Source organism: Myiozetetes cayanensis, unplaced genomic scaffold, assembly GCF_022539395.1.
Source record: "Myiozetetes cayanensis isolate MyiCay16 unplaced genomic scaffold, myiCay2020 scf2-11, whole genome shotgun sequence".
NCBI classification, from domain to species: domain Eukaryota; kingdom Metazoa; phylum Chordata; class Aves; order Passeriformes; family Tyrannidae; genus Myiozetetes; species Myiozetetes cayanensis.
In genome coordinates, this window is record NW_026087411.1 from 36,212,583 (window position 1) to 36,231,778 (window position 19,196).

General features: G+C 33.9%; 1 protein-coding gene across 8 annotated transcripts in view; it reads left to right on the plus strand.

Annotated features, from left to right (window-relative positions):
• CEP170 (centrosomal protein 170) overlaps window positions 1-19,196 on the plus strand; it is a 99,931-nt gene that overhangs the window by 37,021 nt on the left and 43,714 nt on the right. For all 8 annotated transcript variants that reach the window (XM_050315186.1, XM_050315188.1, XM_050315182.1 and 5 more), the window contains exons 7-9: window positions 1,422-1,556; window positions 10,298-10,774; window positions 13,354-14,000. In XM_050315186.1, the coding sequence (XP_050171143.1) occupies window positions 1,422-1,556; window positions 10,298-10,774; window positions 13,354-14,000 (1,259 nt within the window). The remainder of the gene's footprint in view (window positions 1-1,421; window positions 1,557-10,297; window positions 10,775-13,353; window positions 14,001-19,196) is intronic.

Consider the following 19,196-nt stretch of genomic DNA (forward strand, 5'->3'; position numbering starts at 1 on the left):
GTATAACTAATTAACCTGTTTGTTCTGTTGGCTGATCTAGCATCCTATGAAGAGTACATGAAGTACCACAGAGGGTTTTTTTTATTCTCATCTTCTATTTTTCTTTTCACTCTTCCAGAAATAACAGTCAGACCTAATAATGGTGATTTATATTTGGGTGCAATTCTCAGAAGCTTTTTGGGGGTTGATTCTCTCACTGTTGCTATATATATGCATAACTGTCTACTATTGCTAATTCAGTGCACAGGTGTAGAGTCACAGAATGGTTTGGGTTGGAGGGGATCTTAAAGATCATTTACTTGCACCCCCCTGCCATGGGTGGGGACACCTTTCGCCAGATCAGGTTGCTCAAAGCCCCATCCAACCTGTTCTTGAACACTTCCAGGGATGGGGCATCCATGAATTCTCTGGACAATCATTAAGTTTTTAAAAATAACTCAGTATTGACTAAAGCGTAACGCTGTTCAAAAAAAGGAAGTACCTAATGTCAGTCATATTGAAACTTTTGGCATGGCTATGAAATCATCCTTGGAATGTAAGTGTATAAAACATTGAAAAATGAAGTTGAAATTCATAATAGCTAAAGTAAAAGACAAGCTCCTAAGCAAGATTTGAACAGATCATGATTTTTTACATAAAGACTCTATGAAGTATATTCAGAACATCTGTATGATGCTAGAGCAGCTAAATCTCTGTAGGGTTAAATATTTTTCCAAGAGATCAGGTCAAACCTAATCCAGTCAATTTATCAGCAGAGTAGAAATCTTCATTATATCAGGTTTTTTTCTTACTTAATCTTTGCATTTAAATATATTTAATCATATGTATACATTCTATATCAGAAACAGCACTTTTAATTGTACTGTAATTTAACTAATACCTTTACAAAAACCCCAACCTTTAAAACTGATTGTGCTCAGTAATGTTTTACACACAAGGTAACTTTCAGCACTGTGTAGTAGCTGTCAGCAATTTGGAACCTTGGCAACATTGCAAAATTTGATCAGTTTTTCATGCAATGAGTTCAGATTTCATTGAAAGGTCAGTTTGAGTAAGAATGACAATCTTCTCACAGACATAGTAGCAAACAGCTTTTAGGAATGTGCTGCTATCCTTATGACTTCAAACTGAAAGAAGAAATAATGTTTACAGATACATCAGGGTGACAGTAAGAGATTTCAGCTGCCTTTGCATAAGCATTTGTGCCAGAAGTTTTGATCAGGTCATTAGTAAGCTTTTATATTTAGAACCCAGATCAGTTAGCCAGCCTCCAAGTTTGTTTTGTGTTTAGGCAAATGCATGCAACCATTTCACTTCCAGGAGAAATGATCCAAGCAAATTACTTTCTCTTCATGTTACTTTAACCTAAATATCATAAGTAAACAGAAAAGTAATTTCATCTGCTTTGTGCTAATTTATAGATCTTTCTGCCATGCCTCGTGGGACACCCTTGTATGGACAGCCAGCCTGGTGGGGTGACGATGAAGCTGATGATAAAAGTGTTTGTAAGCCAGATGGCAAGCATGAAGAAAAAACGCATGAGACAGGGGCTTCAGGTAAGTGTTGTCTTATTTGTGTGTGTTTTTTTCTCTTTACTCTTTATATATACTGCATATATTCCTAAGTAGGGAACTAAACAGATACTAATATTCGGAAGTTTCATAGTGTGCAAGATGAAAACCTAATAAAATTCAGGTTAGTTTAAAAACATTTTGTGAGAAACTGTGGATTTCCAGAGACCAATTTCACATAGAGTGTGTCAGCTTTCTAGGATATAATACAATTTTCTTCAGTAGGTATAGCAAAGAACATTACCTGATCTAGTGTCTTCTTTTTCAGTTTAATCCACACTTGTCATTTTATATGCATTGGGATATTTTATCAAAATAATTTCTGAGAATAAATGGTTCTGGTTTATATTTGTATTTGATTTTTAGCTATATAAGGTGATCTGTGCTAACATTGTCTTTTGTAATTCAATAATGCTGTATTTTTGGGAATTGCATTTCTTAATTCTTGCAGTAAAGATTTGTATAGTCTGAAGTTAAACTGGTAATGTTTATTTCCCCATAATACAGACCCTTTTATTTGTTAGCTTGTCTAGACACAGTGTGTGTTGCCAAAACTTCAGTCTCGGTGCCTATAATTAGGCTTTTATCTATCGTCAGGCATATAAATAAAGTGACTGCTATTCTAATAAAGAGAGTAACCTTAAAAGTTACTCAGGTTAGGACAAAATTCAACCATGTTTGTTTAGCTCTTTAGGCATGCATTTAAGGTCCAAAAGTTTTAAAGTTTGCAGTTTTTTAAAGTACTTTAATCGAGGAGAGAATTTCTCTCTTCCTGTCGCAGTAGTTGCCATAGTTATCATAAATCATATTTTGCAGTAATTGGAGTAAAGTCTGAAATGTAAAATTAAACTAAATGAACATTTCAATGTAGTGAAGTCAAGATATTTGGAATCAACTTTTTGTCATGGCCTTTAGTGACCTTTTTCATAATATTCCAAAGCTGTCATGACTCAGACAGTAAAGTAAGTCCCTTAAGATTAGGACTAGTAGAAAGAAACCAGAGGAAATCATTTAAATTAGTGACCATTTTTGTGCAACTTAAATAATTTTGTCACACATAAAAGAACTGCATCATAATGCAGTACAATCACAGAACACGTTTTTATTTGCTTGTCATTTTGATGAAAAAGTCTACTGTACACAGCTTGAGTAGAGTATGCTATTGTGTGCTCCTGTGGGGTCTTTTTAGCTATAGGTTTAATATCCTACATTAATAATTTATAGCTTTACAGTTCAAATCTTGTCTAGAAACGTGTTCTTCAAACACTTTTGAGCATTCCTAAGAAACAGAAATTTTGTTCCTGTTGGCAGTAATAATGAGAGACAATGACTGCTAGATGTTTTTCCACTTCCATTTTTGGCAACAAAAAGGAAAAGTGCGTATGCCGTAATTTACAAAGAAAAATAATTAAATTCTTGCTTTTGAGTTGTGTCATTGATGCACTTGCTAGCCATACGATTTTCCTTGCTTTCCAGATTACAGGGAAGCATTAACTATTGGCTGTGAAACCTTTGACTAAGTATCTTGTTGTACATGCCAAAACAGGGATGGTAAATTCTCTAGTATCTGTGTTTTTATTGCTTAGACGTCAGTGTCTGTAGCAAACTAATATAACAAAAGTAAGAATTCATTAAGTTTTTCATACTCATGTGTATCTATGTACATTATTTTAATCTAAAAACATGCATATTGTTTACCCTCATTAAATATGGGATTATTAAAAAATAATATCCCAAAGTCTATGGTGTTGATGTGATACCATGCCATTAACAAGGTATGACACATGATTCCAGCTTCTATTTAGTAATGTGTCTATTATTTTTTTATAATTTTACATTGCTTTCTCAGAAGCAATATTGGATCAAATGGTTTACATGCTCTTGTATTTTTTTAATCAAGAGAATTTTCAGCAAGTGATCAGTGCTTCTATCTTAGTTCCTGAGGTCCAAGAAAAATAAGATTCCAACTTCTTCTCAATCTAATCACGAAGATGCCATCTGTTTCAATAGTAGACAAAAATAAGTTTGTTCTAGACAGATCTTCGGGGGTGTTTTTGACATGATTTGCCTTAGCTAAGTCATCATAAGGTAAATGATGAACAGAGAAAATGGATTAATATTTTCTAAATTATTTAAATTTGTTTATTTCTTTTCCAAATATATATATAACCAATATAAAAATTAAATTTGGGCCCAAAGCCTTCTTAGGAAATACACCTTTTTTTTTTTTAATATTGAAAATCCCTTTTGTGTTTGTTGTTGTTTCATCATGAATTTACCTCCTTTGAATAGTATTGATCTAAGTGGAGTGTTGGAATAGCTTTGTTTTCTGAAACTGAAAGACTCATAAATCTTTAAGAATGGAATTCAGCTCGAGTAAGCGCATAGTAAACAAAAGCATATATGAAATGATATAGGAAAACACTACTGGGAAAAATCCCAAACCAGGTATTTTTGTAAAGCCTTTTAATTTTCCAGGATGTAGAACTGAAATCACTTATGTAGACAAAGGATTTATTTATCTTGATCACTTAATCTCTGAATAACATTAAGTGTATGTTCTACTAATCTGGTTGTGGACTAGTTTTTAGTACTTACAGGTATTTTTTAGTAGTGTTGGCAGAGAGTCTGAGAAGGCAAACCTGCTAAGAGTTGACATTTGCTTCTATGGACACAATTCCTCCGTCTCAAAACACTGTGTCTGTATAGAAGCAGGCAAAAGGTTTTTTGAATGTTTTCATGAAATTATGGAATTAAGCCATAAGCTTTTGGGGCCCCTTTGGCCTACAACTACGTACCATGAAAACATTAACTTATTGTCAGCAAGTTGGTATGTATTATTTTCTTCATGTGCTTAGGTTTTATAATGTAGATCATTGTAATGATGGGAAATCATTATAAAGAAACACTTGTACAAAAGAAAATTAGAAACTTCACAAGACTGTCGTGTTTAGTTATTTTTAAAATATAAGCGAACTTTAATAACAAATGCTCAAGATTGATGCAGTTAGTTATTTTTCCATGGGTTAAATCGTATTAAGTGATTAAAACACTGATTTGGGACACCCTTCTTGATAGAAACACCTAGAAGTAAGTACATTACAGGTAAATTCTTACACTAAATAAAGTCTGATAGTGTTTTAACAAATGAATTCTATTAAGTATCTGCATCGTGCTTTAATGATTTAGTACATGATTATTCACTGAATAGAAAAGAAGGCATGAATTCTGAGAGATGGGGCAAGGTTTAATGAGGAGGTAGAAGTGGGAGATTTGTTTCTGCTAAGCCAACTATAGACAATTAATCTTTACAGTCTCAAGTTAATAAGATTATTTCAATGTTACTTTATTTTTATCACAACAGAAACTCACTAATGAAAATTATTTGCAAACAGAACAGAATAGCCTGGAAAACTTTAAAAAGAAAAAACCTGTGTTTTTTGACATGCATATTGCTATAATTTAATGACCCAGAGATCTTCTACTTCCATATTAAAATTAAGAGTTGCATGTGCACCTCTGGTGCGACTTGATGCTGCAGCTGTTAAATGTTCATGTTACTGGCAAGTTTATTGGGTGTGTAATTATTATTATTGCCATGTGTTATACTCTCACTTCCTGGAAAAGCAAAAACTACACTCTGTGCTGATCTCAGTAGTAGCTGTAGAATTTTTCTTCAACGCCTTTACCAGAAATCTAAGAAAAGAAAAGTAAGTTTTTAAGCAAACTCTAAGAATCTGAAGTAATTTTTTCCATTTGACATGAAGTATTCTTTTAATTTCAGTATTGCATAACAATATGTCAGATTAAACATTCCTTACATTTAAGAAATAGTGTCATTTTCAGGTAAAGCAGGCTGAGAGTTATTTTTGAAATACCAATGTAATCAGTGTGCATAGGAGATTACACACACTGTGATGTGTGATGTTTAATCACTAGTATTAACAGTAAAGTTTACTCTAGAATTTTGCTGAGTTTTGGAATGGAGTAGGTGCAAGTGCTGCATATGTAAGACTTATTTTGCAAAGCTCTAGCAGCAAATCTGTGTGGCATGTCATGGGGAGCTTACAGAACCTTTTAGAGCTGTCACACCAATATATTTAAGTAAAATTAGTTCTACCTTTTTTTCACTTCAGCTGCTTTAAAGCGAGTAGTGAAGTGATTTATTATGAGAGGTGGGGATTTATATACAATGCTGTTTTATATTTTTATTTTGAGAGAGCAATTTTGATATATTTTCATAAGACTGGTTATGGCAACATTAAAAATTATATGTATTTGTTTCAGTCTTGTCTTTAACTAAAAAATTAAAAATGTGATTCAGCCTTAATGCAAAAAAAAAAAGAACCTAAATGGTAAGTGGGAAATAGAAAGGAAAGTATGAAGAGAAAGAGAAAGGGGAAAAAAAGAAATTCTATTAAGCACTTGAAAACACTAACTTCAGTTTATTTCATTACACATATCATTGCACAGTGCCAAATAAAAAGCTAACATTAAAAATATTTTGGGATTTTGTGTACATATGATATCTTGGCTGCTTCTTATACCTATTGCAAATAAATATATTGCTCCAGGTTTACAGACATTTTTTCAACAAGTGCTTTGTGAATTCCAGATCATTTTCTTTTACGAGTTTTATTCTTAAAATATTTTTTTAAGAATGTATTTTTTAAGAATTTATTTTTAAAAATGTATTTTTTAGGCAGAAATAAAAGAGCACTACTAAAAGTCTGAAGACTGGGGAAAATATTTTCTGAGTTTTCCTTTTTTTGCAGATATAATATATTCATAGACACAGTTTTTTGCATATCTGATAGTTTATGTTGAATGGCACAGACACCTATGATATTTCTTGTCCAGGCTGGCAAGTAAAATTTTCAGATTCTGGCTACTTGGTTGTGTAACTTGAGAAATAAGACTTCAAAAAACCCCAAAGTCCTACAAAGTGTAATCAACTCTGCTAATGTCACAAAGTGAATGTTGCTTTTCTGATGATCATCTCTGAATACGATAGAGTAGAATAGAATGAAATCAAATTATCAAGTTTGGAAGAGACCTTCAAAATCATCCAATCCCACCATCCACCCAACACTACCACTGTAACCCCTAAACCACTAAACCAAATCATCCAGATCCAGATGCCTCTTGAACACCTTCAGGGGTGGTGACTTCACCATCTCCCTAGGAAACCTATTCCAGTGCCTTGCACACACTGTGAATTTTTTTTTTCTAATATCTAATATGGATCTCCCCAGTCTCAGTTTACAGCCATTTCCTCTGGTCCTCTCACTGCAGGAAGAGTAGAGGAGACCAGTCCCCATCTCACTACCACCTCCTTTTAGGTGTTTGTAGAGAGCGATGAGGTGCCCCATGAGCCTCCTCTTCTTGAGACTAAATAAACTTGGCTCTCTCAACCTTTCCTCATAAGATATGTTCTCTAGTAAAGGATCTCCCTCAATCTCCCTTTGGTTAAGCCTATGATTTCTCAGATATTACACTGTTTCCCTCCTAGCCTCACCCAGACTCACTGTTTCATTAACAGTCTCACTACACATTTGTAGCAGCTACCAATTACTCACCTTGTAGAAAGAGTTGCATAGTTGTCTTTTTAGAATGAGAGATCTCTATGAACAGATATCCTGCTACTTTTTTCTGCCCCTTTCCTTTCATTCTTGCCAGTTCAATCTTTTCAGTCCCTAAAGAGATTGCAATTCAAAACCTCCCTGTCTCCTCATTTTCCCAAAACGCACTTCCAATTCCATGCAATTGCCTTTTTTGCTATACAGGTACTCTGTTTGTTCTGTTTAAAATAATATAGAGCTGTGATTACTGCTATCTTCAGTACTTGCTTGAGGGTTTTCTCTTAAAGTTGTTTGTATTTATTTAATATATAATTTCCTTCATCTTGGCAGATGACATTTTATAATAGGATTTCAAAGGTAAGGCTATTTTATAGATCGCTCTCTGTAATATTTAGAAAGCTCTAAGGACTTGCATTTAGAATTTGGGTGAAAAATACTGAAGAGTGGTTCAGATCAGGATCTATATTAATTTTTTGTTTTCCTCATTGTTTTCAATTCCTTATTCTAATAAATTCTAATGTATTTAACTCTTCTAAAAATGCAAGTGCTTCAGACTGAAAATAGGATTTTAAAGTAATTAAAATTAACTTATATTTCAGATATTTTTCTTTAATTCTACAAATTTTTCTAGTTTAGTAAAATTTACAATTTAGTTGTTCACTTTCTCACTTCTTTTGATTAAACTGTCGTAATTTAGATTCGAACTATATTCCAGCATCTGTTTAATTAAAAATATTGGAATCGAATACAGTGCATATCATCATAGTATAAACTGATTTCAGGTGTTAAATTTGGTGCAGGCAAGTTTCACATGGAATATTTTTTAATGAAGTTCTTCATTAATGCTGAAAAGCCAGTGTTAGAGATCCCCTCATTGCCATACATCTGATGCAGATGGCTAAAATCTTATGATTTTCAAAAGATGTTAATGAACCGGTATTTCATATCTACTGAAAAATAATGGGTTTTTGTGTGGCCAGTAGGTTGCTGCTGCCTTGCCCAAAAGTAGAAATATTTCTCAGAACACACTGTATTAGCCAGCTTTCTTTTGAAGGAGCATTCAACACTTGCTTAATTTGGAATTGAAATTAAATTGGAATTGCATAAAACTGTAGACTCAAAACTCTGAATAGAACTATGGGGGGAAAAACATAAGGTATCTTTGAATTGGCTCTGTGGTCGATTACTCTCCTGTTTGTTGACAGTGTTTCATATTGTAAGGATCCAGGCTCTAGATTTGATCCTACTAGAGCTTGACCCATTCCAACTTGTTAGCTAGATGAAAGAAATGGAGAGTGATGGTAGTTTACCTAAAATCTAGGAGCTGCAAAGTGTGATTTTTGTTCATTTCTGTACATTTTCTGTATCAACATGGAAGCTCTTTTAATGACCTTTGCATCAATAAAATAGATTTGTTCTATGTTGTGTGTCTGCTGGCATAACTGTTTTCAGGAAGGGTACTTAAAAGGCATTCTTGTTGCCAGGGAGAGGAGTAGCGAGGTGCTGTTGAAGTGCCTGAGAACTGCCCCACAGACATAAGGTAGCTGTTAGTGCAGTGAAAAGCATTAGCTAGGGAATTCTTAGAATGCAACAGCACAACAGAAAAAACCTGTCTGAATTCTGAACATCTTTTGTGCTATTAATAGAAAAAATTAATGAAAACAACTGTATTACCTGCATCACAGTTATTTTATCCAGTTGGTATCCAAACATGGCAATAATAAAGAATGTGTACTATCTTTGTTTTCTCTCCATAACATCATTTGTTTTTTAACTTTTCCAGCTATTATTCTTTCACTTAAAAAAGTATATTTCTCTATATCAAATTGCCATCCTTGTTTGGTTTTTTGTTTGTTTTTGTTTGTTTGTTTGTTTGTTTGTTTTAAATTTTTTCTAAATCCTCACAAAATGTCTGTGTTTGTGAGGAACAGCCTAGGTGCGTTACACCATCCTGCATCCTTTACCCCTTAAACTCCTGACTTCAGAATAAAGGTTTTTGTTGCTCCCTCATTGCACAGTAGTTTCATAGACAAATATTAACTGTCTCAGCTGATATAGTGTGGCTATTTTTAGCACCAGAAATCTATTAATTGCAGTCTTATTTCTTTACTTGGCAACCTGAAATGATTTCTTGAATGTCTTAATGTGGTCCATGATAAATCATGTAGGAGCTATTCAGAATTCTTTCATTGCAATCTAACCTGCCATTGCTGCTAACATCTCCAGCTTCTGTTCCTTTTAGCACATCTCTGTACTAGATATTTTGGCTGGCTTACTTGTTCATGAAATACAACCAGAAAGTGTGTTTTCTTAAAGGCACATTGGTAGCTTTGCTGCAACCACAGGAAGCATTAACCTTCTTTCAGTTCAACTACACAGTGGAATTTGGAATTACTACCCTGTGCTTTTTCCATATTCTGCTTTCTTTAGCCATTGAGAGCATGGCTTGGTAACATTCTGCATGTTTCCAGCTATTGTTTCTTTTTCTGTTCATGTACAAATTATGGAAACAAGTAAAATAAGAGCAGATGACAGCAGGATTTAGATCTATTCTTTGGTTTTATCCTTTGTAGAAACATAAGTGTTTGAATTCCTAAACACTTTCCCATGCTTATCAGTGTTAAACTTTTCAAGCCAAAATTAATGTTTATTTTTCATTAATGTGTGAATTGTTTTTCTGAAGAACTTTACCAAACAAAATTATACTAGTATCCACTGCAAGAGATGGAAGCCAGACCAGTAGCACTTGTTTTGGGGCACCTTGATTTGATGTTTTCTCCAATAGTTTGGAATTGCGATAATCTCAACTATTTATCTGAGATGATTTATCTGTTTTCCATGTTCAAATAACTGATCTGACCTTTGCATCTTTTAAAAATATTTGGAGTGCACTCTGACAAATTCTTGGTGAGATTTTTACCACGTCATATACCTTACAGCTGAAGTTCGAACTGACTTTTCCTTAATACTTTTTGTATGTAATTCTGGAATTGTTTTTCCAGAACTACCTTGCTCAATCTTCTCCACAGTCTTACTGTTTATTCCAGAAATTACTCAAGTGGCCTTTACAGGAGTTCAGAAAATTCTTGAAGAACCTGGCGTTCCCAAGTATTGTGAAATCTGTTTTTCTATTTTTCTTAATAGGAGGCAGCACAGATGCCAAGCAAGCTGAGGAGCAGTCTGCATCTGCAAGTGAAGAACTTTATCCTTTCTGTAGGGAGCCAAGTTATTTTGAAATCCCTACCAAAGAATTCCAGCAAGCTTCACAGGTAGCAGAGAGCACTATTCATGAAATTCCAACAAAAGACACCCAAAGCTCCCATGCAGCAGCCACAGGGCATGCTTCCTTTACCATTGAATTTGATGACAACACTCCCGGAAAAGTGAAGATCAAAGATCATGTGACAAAATTCACATCGGAACAGCGTCACAAGTCAAAAAAGCCTTCTTCCTCCAGTGGTCAGGACCTGCCTGGGCTTCAAACGGTGATGATGGCTGCAGAGAGCAAAGTAGCAGATTGGCTAGCACAGAACAACCCTCCTAGAATGATATGGGAACCAACAGAGGAGGATTCCAAAAGTATTAAGAGTGACGTTCCAGTGTACTTGAAGAGGCTGAAAGGTAAAGTGAATGATTCGAGCTATGCTTGTTTCTGAAAGCAGCGATTCCTCACCAGCATCCAGTGAGAGAATCCCTGAGCCCTTGCGGAGTTCAGTTCAAATGACAAGTACTCCACATGTGCACAAGGATCTGGGCTGGGAAGTTTTATTGCAGTATTATGTCTTAAAAAGAGGATAAGAAACCAAACACTAAATCCTCTTACAGTGAGTGTAATAGTTAGAGATGTTCTAGTACAGCTGAAAGCATCAGCTATTTAAAACATTGATCTTGAAAAGAAGGAAAAACCCCAAACCTTAGTTAAATTTTATTTATTTCGGTTTTTCCGATGCATTAGTTCAAAAACCTGAATTGCTTTTTAGAATCAAAGCTCCAAAGTTCAATTTAAGCTTTTAGCAACTCTTGCAATAACATATGTTCTGTGAATATTCATATGCTCTAAGGAAATCATTTATGGCAAAGAATACATCGTGAAATTACTCTGCTTAAATGGATCATATTTGATGAAGTCAGGTTTGAGTCAGAAAACTGAAATAAACTGAGAGCTTCAGTTTTTATTTGAGCTCATGGAATATTGTGTTTATAAGAGTGCTGCTCTTGAATGGATTTCCACGTGATTATAAATCTTCATTTACTGCAGACAGTGACATTTCAAATAAATCAAATGTTAAATATGATAAGTGTACTTTCTTTTGAATTCCACTTAGCAGAATAGAGAAAAAAGTAGTTTCAGTGTTCAGATGAAGACTGCAGTGCCATTTGAACTTTCAAAATGAAAGCTTCTGAAGAACTTTTTCAAGTCTCTCTTATTTTCTGTTTTCAGTTTCAGTGGGTTAACCCTGCAATTCCCATTTTCCTTGATTCTACAACATTATTATGTCTAGCTCTTAAACTAGCTAGGACTTGGTACAACATGCTCTTACTCATCAAAAATCTACTTTTTAAGGCTGAGTCTTTCAAATTAAGCTAAAAATAAAATTCTGAAAACAGAATTTTATTAATGTACTAGCATTAAAATAATAGTTTCTTATTTCTTCCAGAGTATGTCACAGAACAGAATTCTTTGGTCTTCGTGGTACTGTATTGTATTCATGAACATTCTGTAAAATATTAGCCATGACACTTTCAATAAATAGGAAGTGGCTTTGTTTATAATCCTTTTTCTGGCAGAAACTTCTCAAAGTCTGATTAATTTTCATCTGAAAGAGGTGTAAGTTGTGGGGTCCATCTGACCATAGTAAATATCTGAATTTTGTAATCTTCTATGAGCAGTTTGTATTCTCACTCATTGCTTGTATTTTTCAGTAAAGAATATACCCAGCTGCTTTGATAGTTCAATTTTTTTAAAAAACCCCAAAACTTATTGGTTTTTTGTCCTCAGCTTTTTCTTACAATATTCTGTAATAAAGTGCCACTACTATAATTATATTATATGACTTTTACTGTGGTGTTAATTTTGTTTACTATTATTATTTGGAAATATATGAACCATCCCATAATTTTCATAGGCACTGTTCAAAGTAGAAAACAAGAATGTAAGCCTGGATTTCAGCTGTGTTTTCAGTGCTGTTATTCTGATAAGTAAGATTAGCCAATATTTAGTTACTATTTAACTGAATAATAGCTGTGTAGCCTATTTTAAGTGAGAAAGCATAAAGCAGCTATCATCTTGAGAATAAAAAAGATTTACAAATTGTACATTCTGTATATGCATGAGTAAGATTTGATCCAGAAGGGTTCAAAGAATGTGAAACTCTTCCTTCCCAGGAACTAAGCTAAGACTTAGGACCGTAGACACTTTCATTGTAAATGAAGTTGCGCTGTGTTAAATGTGACTTAACAATGCGTAACTATCCAGCCTTCCATGCTCTTACCTTTTCAGGTGTCATTGCAAAATGTATTTGTAGAAGTATACATGTTTTATGAAATAACCCTTATTCATAGATGTCAAAGGAGTTTGTGGAATGAATAAGTAATAGCCATTTTACACGCATACATCAGGTGCTAAGTGGGGTGAATGATGGAAAAACTCATTGTTCTTCTTGGAAAGAGTAATAAGGAATTCAATTTTCAGTAGACATTTCTCATGATAAACTGTTGTAAATGTGGGAGGAATCCAACAATGTGAACTGTGGCTTTCAATGTTTTATTTCCACTACCAGAAGGGCTATTTTAAGGTTTTCTTTTTCCTCTTAACCCTGTAGTCATCTGTAATCAACATGCTGTGTAACAAAATTAATGTAATTCAAAAGCATACTGTTGTACAGCTGGTAAAATTCTGGCTTTTGTGTATCACTGATAAGAATTCACAGATGAGAATACTGGTGAAAAGGGTAATTCAAATGCACTCCTGTTACTGATCAGCTTCTAAAGTGTTTCAGTGTTAGACTTGCAGCAAACTGACTGCCTTTCCAGGAACTGTACAAAATTTGCAGAGCCAGGTACTGAAAGCTGTTGGAGTTCAAAGAGAAATCCAGTTTGAAATCATTTCCTTTCTAGTTTTCCACTTGTGTTTTTTTGTATATGTTGGGTTTTTCTTTGTTTATTTCATTGTGCTATATATTCTTTTGCTTTGCTTGTAGGGAATAAGCATGATGATGGTACACAAAGTGATTCAGAAAATATTGGTGCACACCGGCATTACAGTAAACGGGCAACACTTGAAGAACACTTAAGACATCATCATACGGAGATGAAAAAGTCACACCAGAAAGTCCATTCCACAGAAAAGCAGCAAGAGCAAGGCAGTTTGAGTCAGACTGCCTTTATGATTGAGTTTTTTGATGAAGACCATCCTCGAAAGAGACGTTCTTACTCTTTTTCTCAGAATGTAGGAGCTCTGTGCGCAGAATCCCCATCTCCAACACCTCACACACGAGCAGAAAAAGTAAAACCTACATCAGGAGAGAAAGCAGTCCCTTCATCTGTGCAAGCCAGCTCATCACATCACAGAGCAGTACACAGTGTTCATGCGAAACTTCTAAAACAAAAATCAGAAGAACCCTCTGCTGCATTACCTGCCTTACAAGCTGCATTGTTAAGGAGTTCGGGAAGCCTTGGCCATAGGCCTAATCAGAACCAGGAGATGGACAAAAAGGTCAAAAGCCAACATATTTCTGCTGCTACTGAAAAAGACAATGAAGATGACCAGAGTGACAAAGGTACTTACACTATTGAGTTGGAAAATCCCAATTCCGAAGAAATGGAAGCCCGTAAAATGATTGACAAGGTGAGAAGCCTAAAATGTATGCTGATGATAAAGGGTTACATGATATGTGGGCAGCAGTCTATTACTTATTAAAGCGGCTGCAATAACACAAGTTTTTAAACCAGTCTATAATGATGAAATAAAGAATGTCATAAGAGCAGCAGCGTGCATTTGCTAAAAATTATTCTTCTTTGATACTGCTCTTCTCTTAGTTTGGTAGTTTTACTGTGGTTTTAAAAGATTTAAGTACTGTAAGAATACTAAGCAACATAATCATTTAGCTGTTATTTTTATGAGGGTTGTTAGATACGAGTTTGTATGTCCCTGTAAAAAACTAACTTGTTCTTAAAAGGCTATGGTCTTTATATTTTTCAATACATTAATTGGTTCCATTCAAATTATCATATAGACATAGGTTGCAAATGTTTTCTATACTTATAAAAAAGTACATTCAATAATTTAAGGAACTTAAACTTCTGTTATAAAGAGTAAGTATAAAAATGCTTTCATTTTCCAGAAGTGTTTGTATGACAGCAGTGTAAATTTCCTTGTTTGGTTATTGGTAACAATAGAAATACTAATAGCAATGCAAATCATATTTACCATTAAAATAACTGTGTTATTTTAACTGCGAGTAACTCTTTGGATTCTACAGCATGGTGTGGGTAGGAGAAACTATCTTTGATCATTTGGCCAAAGATGACTCTTGAGATGGACTTTTTTCTGGTTTTCTTGTGTTTTCCTCAATAGTCCACTGTAGAATGTCTGCATCCAATTCTAAGCTAGTTTTTTTGCTATTTTAACAGGAAATTCATCACTTACTTGTCTTAGAATTATCTAAGGATTTGTTTTGCATGTCTAAAATTTTTCAGAGCTTAGCAAATACATTAATACAATTAGAATAATTTTGGCTAATGTTGAAAACTTCACTGGTTTGATTTTGTGGAAAAATTGTGAGGTAGTGGGGAAATGAGAAATTTTATTATAGGTGGGTTTATTTTATAATAGGTATGTATAGAGCATTTGGGAGGGGGATTAAGGTAAGGGGTATTGCATTCAATAAAATGCTAAAGATAATGGTTTTGCCTCTCATCGATTCTGAAATGGAAGCTTTTGACTTCTTTGAGTCAGTATTCAAGAAACAACTGATAACTAGAAGCATTCCAAATGTAGCAAGTGAATATTAAAGAATATCAATGGTTTGACTTAGTGACTACAAATTTCTACATAAAATTCTTAAGTTATAAATCTTCAATTAAATTGCATCAGAAAATTCGTAAGTCGGGTTTTAGCTAAGCATAGTTGTTCAACAGGGTTTATTTGGAAAACAGAAAAAAAATTTCCAAACCATTTGGAAATAGGCAATTTATTTACTTTATAAAAGTGGTAATACTGTTTAACATTTAATAAGATTTCAAATTATTTGTGGCCTTCACTATCCATTCAGGGTATCTGCAGTTTTTTGTTTGAGAGAAATCTCTCCTGTTAGAGGGCAGATTCAGGAACAGGAGGTGAGTGTAAGCGCTAGGGTTGGTAGTAAAATATTGATTAATATTCTGAGTGTTGTATAAAAAGCTTTTGGATATCATAAGTGCTGTGTACAGCTAACTTAAAAAAGTGTCACCACTAGGAATTAAAGATTTACTATGAACTAAAGCAGAGATGTTTTTAATTCGAGGTCTTCTGTATCTTTTCATTTCATATCTATACTGAAGAATAATGAGCACCGTATATTACACCCAGTTCAAAAAGGCCTACTATGCAATTCATATTTGATTTGGTAATATGAAAGAAGTGTGGTATTATTTTTATGAAGTGCAGAAAACAGCCAGTGAAGAAAATCAAAACCAAAGGGAAGCCAAAATTTCTTCCTCTTGCTGAGCTCAGCTTTCTTTCTCTCCTATTTGAAATTGCTAATGCTTTGGGTACTTTTACTTTGACAAGGTAAATAAGTGAGTTATGAAACAGGGACTTCTGTTAGCCTGTTGAAACCTGTGCTGCTTTATTGAGGATTTAAGCAAATTACTGGTATACATTTTGTCAATAATTCCATTATAACTGCTCTTTCATTGTTGGCAAATCAGCCCTCTTTCTGAGCAGTTACCACACCTGCTCAGTTGAGTCTCATTTAAGAGTGTCTGTTGGGTCAAAAGTGTAGTTGAAATTCAAGAGTTTAGTTTACTAGGATTGGGGTGAAAATGCACTATGAATAACAAGGATGACTTTCTAAAACATTTGCACAAATAGTGCAGTCTTGTCAGTAGCAATTTACATTAGAATTGTGTTAAGATCTGTGTCTGGTTCACCTAATGAATTTCCAATGGAATAAAGTACTTCTGAGTTTGGGTATTTTTTCCCTTTTTGTTGGAGGAAAGGATGAGAATGGTCAAAATATCCAAAGATTAGTTCTAAGTGTACTCATTCACTTGGGAAACCCTAGCCTTAACCTTACTTCTGTAGGCAGAGTCTACTCTTTTCTCTAGAAAGGAACATAAAAGAGAACCACAAATGCAAGAGTAGTATTAACTTGTCAAAAATGAAGGTGGGATTATTAATGCTTCTTTGAGTTAAAAATCCAAGAGAGGCATGCAGGAAATCAGAGCTAAAATTCTCCAAAAATAAATGGAAAAAACCCATCTATCTATGTAATTCTAAACAAAGGAGGGGAGGGAAACCTTAATGTTGAGCTATAATGTTTCCTTCAAAAGTACTATTTCTGCATAGTTAATGTAGCCTTTTAGTAAAGATTCTAGGAAATAGTCTCGAGAAAAATAGATGCTTGTGTGAACTGATTTAAAAAATCCAAAAACTATGCTGTTCTGCTTATTCAGCATCTTGATTTCATTTAGATTGCTATGGATCCGTTTATTCCTCTGCTATTCTTTCAGTCTCTAAGAAAAAAAGTATTGTCACTACAGCAGAAAAGTAGAACAGCAAATGACACCATCTTTATTTCTCAACCACTTTAAAGCCTGACTTTTGAGAAGAGAATGTGAGAAAGAGGAATTATCAGAAAGAAAGAGGAAGACATTTCAGAAGTAACAGAAAAAAGCTTTTTAATTTTGGTACTTTTCCCTAACAGAGAGGTGTATTCATATTTTTGCAGTGATGACTTTCTTGGGGTGAATGTCTGTCACTTACCTAAAATGTATGATTCCAAAAATATTACGCTCATGTCTTACCAAACTTTCAAATTTGCAAGAATTTAAAAAAAAAATAATAATTTTTAATTAAAAAAAATAGAGTATGTGTGCGAGTAGTTTTCAGTTGTAAACATTAAAACAGGATGCAAGTGGAAATGTATGGTTGTCTTAATGTTCTTTACAGCTAGAGAACACTTAAAAATTAGTAATAAACCTTGCTTCCTAAAAGTCCTTTCATTAGCCAATGATATTTCTGCATCCAGGTCACTTAAATTCACAGAGAAGTATGAATTGGTTAGTTGGCTACAGTTTAGAAAATAAATACACTAATAATGAGAAAAAATAATAGATGATGTCTCTCTTTTTATACATGTGGAACTCCCTTTAAAATTACGGTTGAGAGCAATTTCATCAATGTGTAAAGAAGACAAGCTGCTCTTATATACCACAAAGACCACACTGAACATACCAGGCATACAATATCCTCTACTGAAATAACTTCAGAAAGCCACAACTCTTTCTAGCAGAATAAGTGTCTTATTGTTGCAGCTAACTGCTAAGTGCAAAATAAAACAAATTCAGGATCTTGAGTTGGTTTAAAACATGTGTTCAGTGTTACTTTTATCCCATAAAATACATCAGTAAATGGGGCACAGTCGAAGGATTTGTTTTTCCTTTACATCCAGCCATTCTGCTCTTTAGATAGGTGCAGTGCTTTCTTTTAACACTTAGCAATTGCTCTTTGTTTAGCTCTGAGCTGTAAATTTTCTATCCATTTTATGTTTTTGAAATAAATCAAATTTATTAGAAGAAAGTTGTTTCAGCTGTCATATCGCATTAAAAATCTTTATGGCCTACAGAAAAGGTAAGTCTGTCAGTGGATGAAAGAATTCAGAATGGTGTTTCTTCCTTTTTTGTTGATATAAAGAGACCAAATTATCATGCTAATGACTTCCCTTTTTCAATAAAGCAAAGTACTACCAGTAATAAATATTAATAAATGAATGTGCAAATAATTCTGGATGTGTTTGGAATATTAAATACTTTGAGGCTATTGAAATAAATAAAAGCAACTCAGTGATTTTTTTTTTACAAGTTCTTTGAGGGTTTTCATGAGGGAGTCTTTTTTTTGTTTGTTTTGTGCAAGGTTTTTTGTTGTCTTTCTTCTTCAGCCAGTTTCATTTTAGGGTATTTAAAAATGGAAGTATTTTGTGCAACTTTCTGTAGCAGAGTTAACTCTTCTATGCATGTGGAGGAAGGGAAGGAATAGAATTGGGGCTGTATGTAGGTTTCAAGTCCCATCAGCCTCACTAAGCAGGGAATCTATAATGTTATAGCAGCTCATATGCATATGGAAACATTTGGCTTAGATGAAGTTTTCTTTGGTCCCCAAATTTTTTACTTCAATTATGTTATATTCATTTAGGTTTCCTGATAGATAATTTTTTTATCAGCAAAGTCATTTTAGGTCACAAATTCAACATACTGATTCTCAAGTAGAAGTAACACTTGAAAAAATGTATCAAAGTCATCCTTCTGCCCTCTTGAAAAAGACTTACTGTGACCATTTAATTACTTTCTTTTCATTCCAAAGTTCATATTTTAGATGGTTAAAGTCTTTGTTTATATAGCTAGACAGGCCCTAATAGTAGTGTTTTTAATGTGCAGGCTATCCACTTCAATTTTGCTTGATTATATACTATGCGATGAGTATACATAAAATCTTATTGACTCAATCTAGACAGAGATTCTTTTTCCCCTTTAAAAATTTGGAATAATAATTTAGGAGGGAAAACTGTTGGTGTTCACTATAGACAGCAGGTTTTCCAATTTTATTTACTCCGTCTTTCTGCTCGTAATGATACTTAGTTTGGTTTGACTTTTTTTTTGTTATTGGAGTATGAATGGGAATTAGTCTAAAAGGTGATTATAATAAAATGGATTCTCCTTACTCTTTTTGCTCCCAGGATGTATCTATTCATACTGGATTATAATACTGGCTAAAGTGTTTTTCAAGGAGTGTGTACTTTTGAATGATTTTTGTTGTTGCTTTAAGTGTTCATTAAGCTTCTCT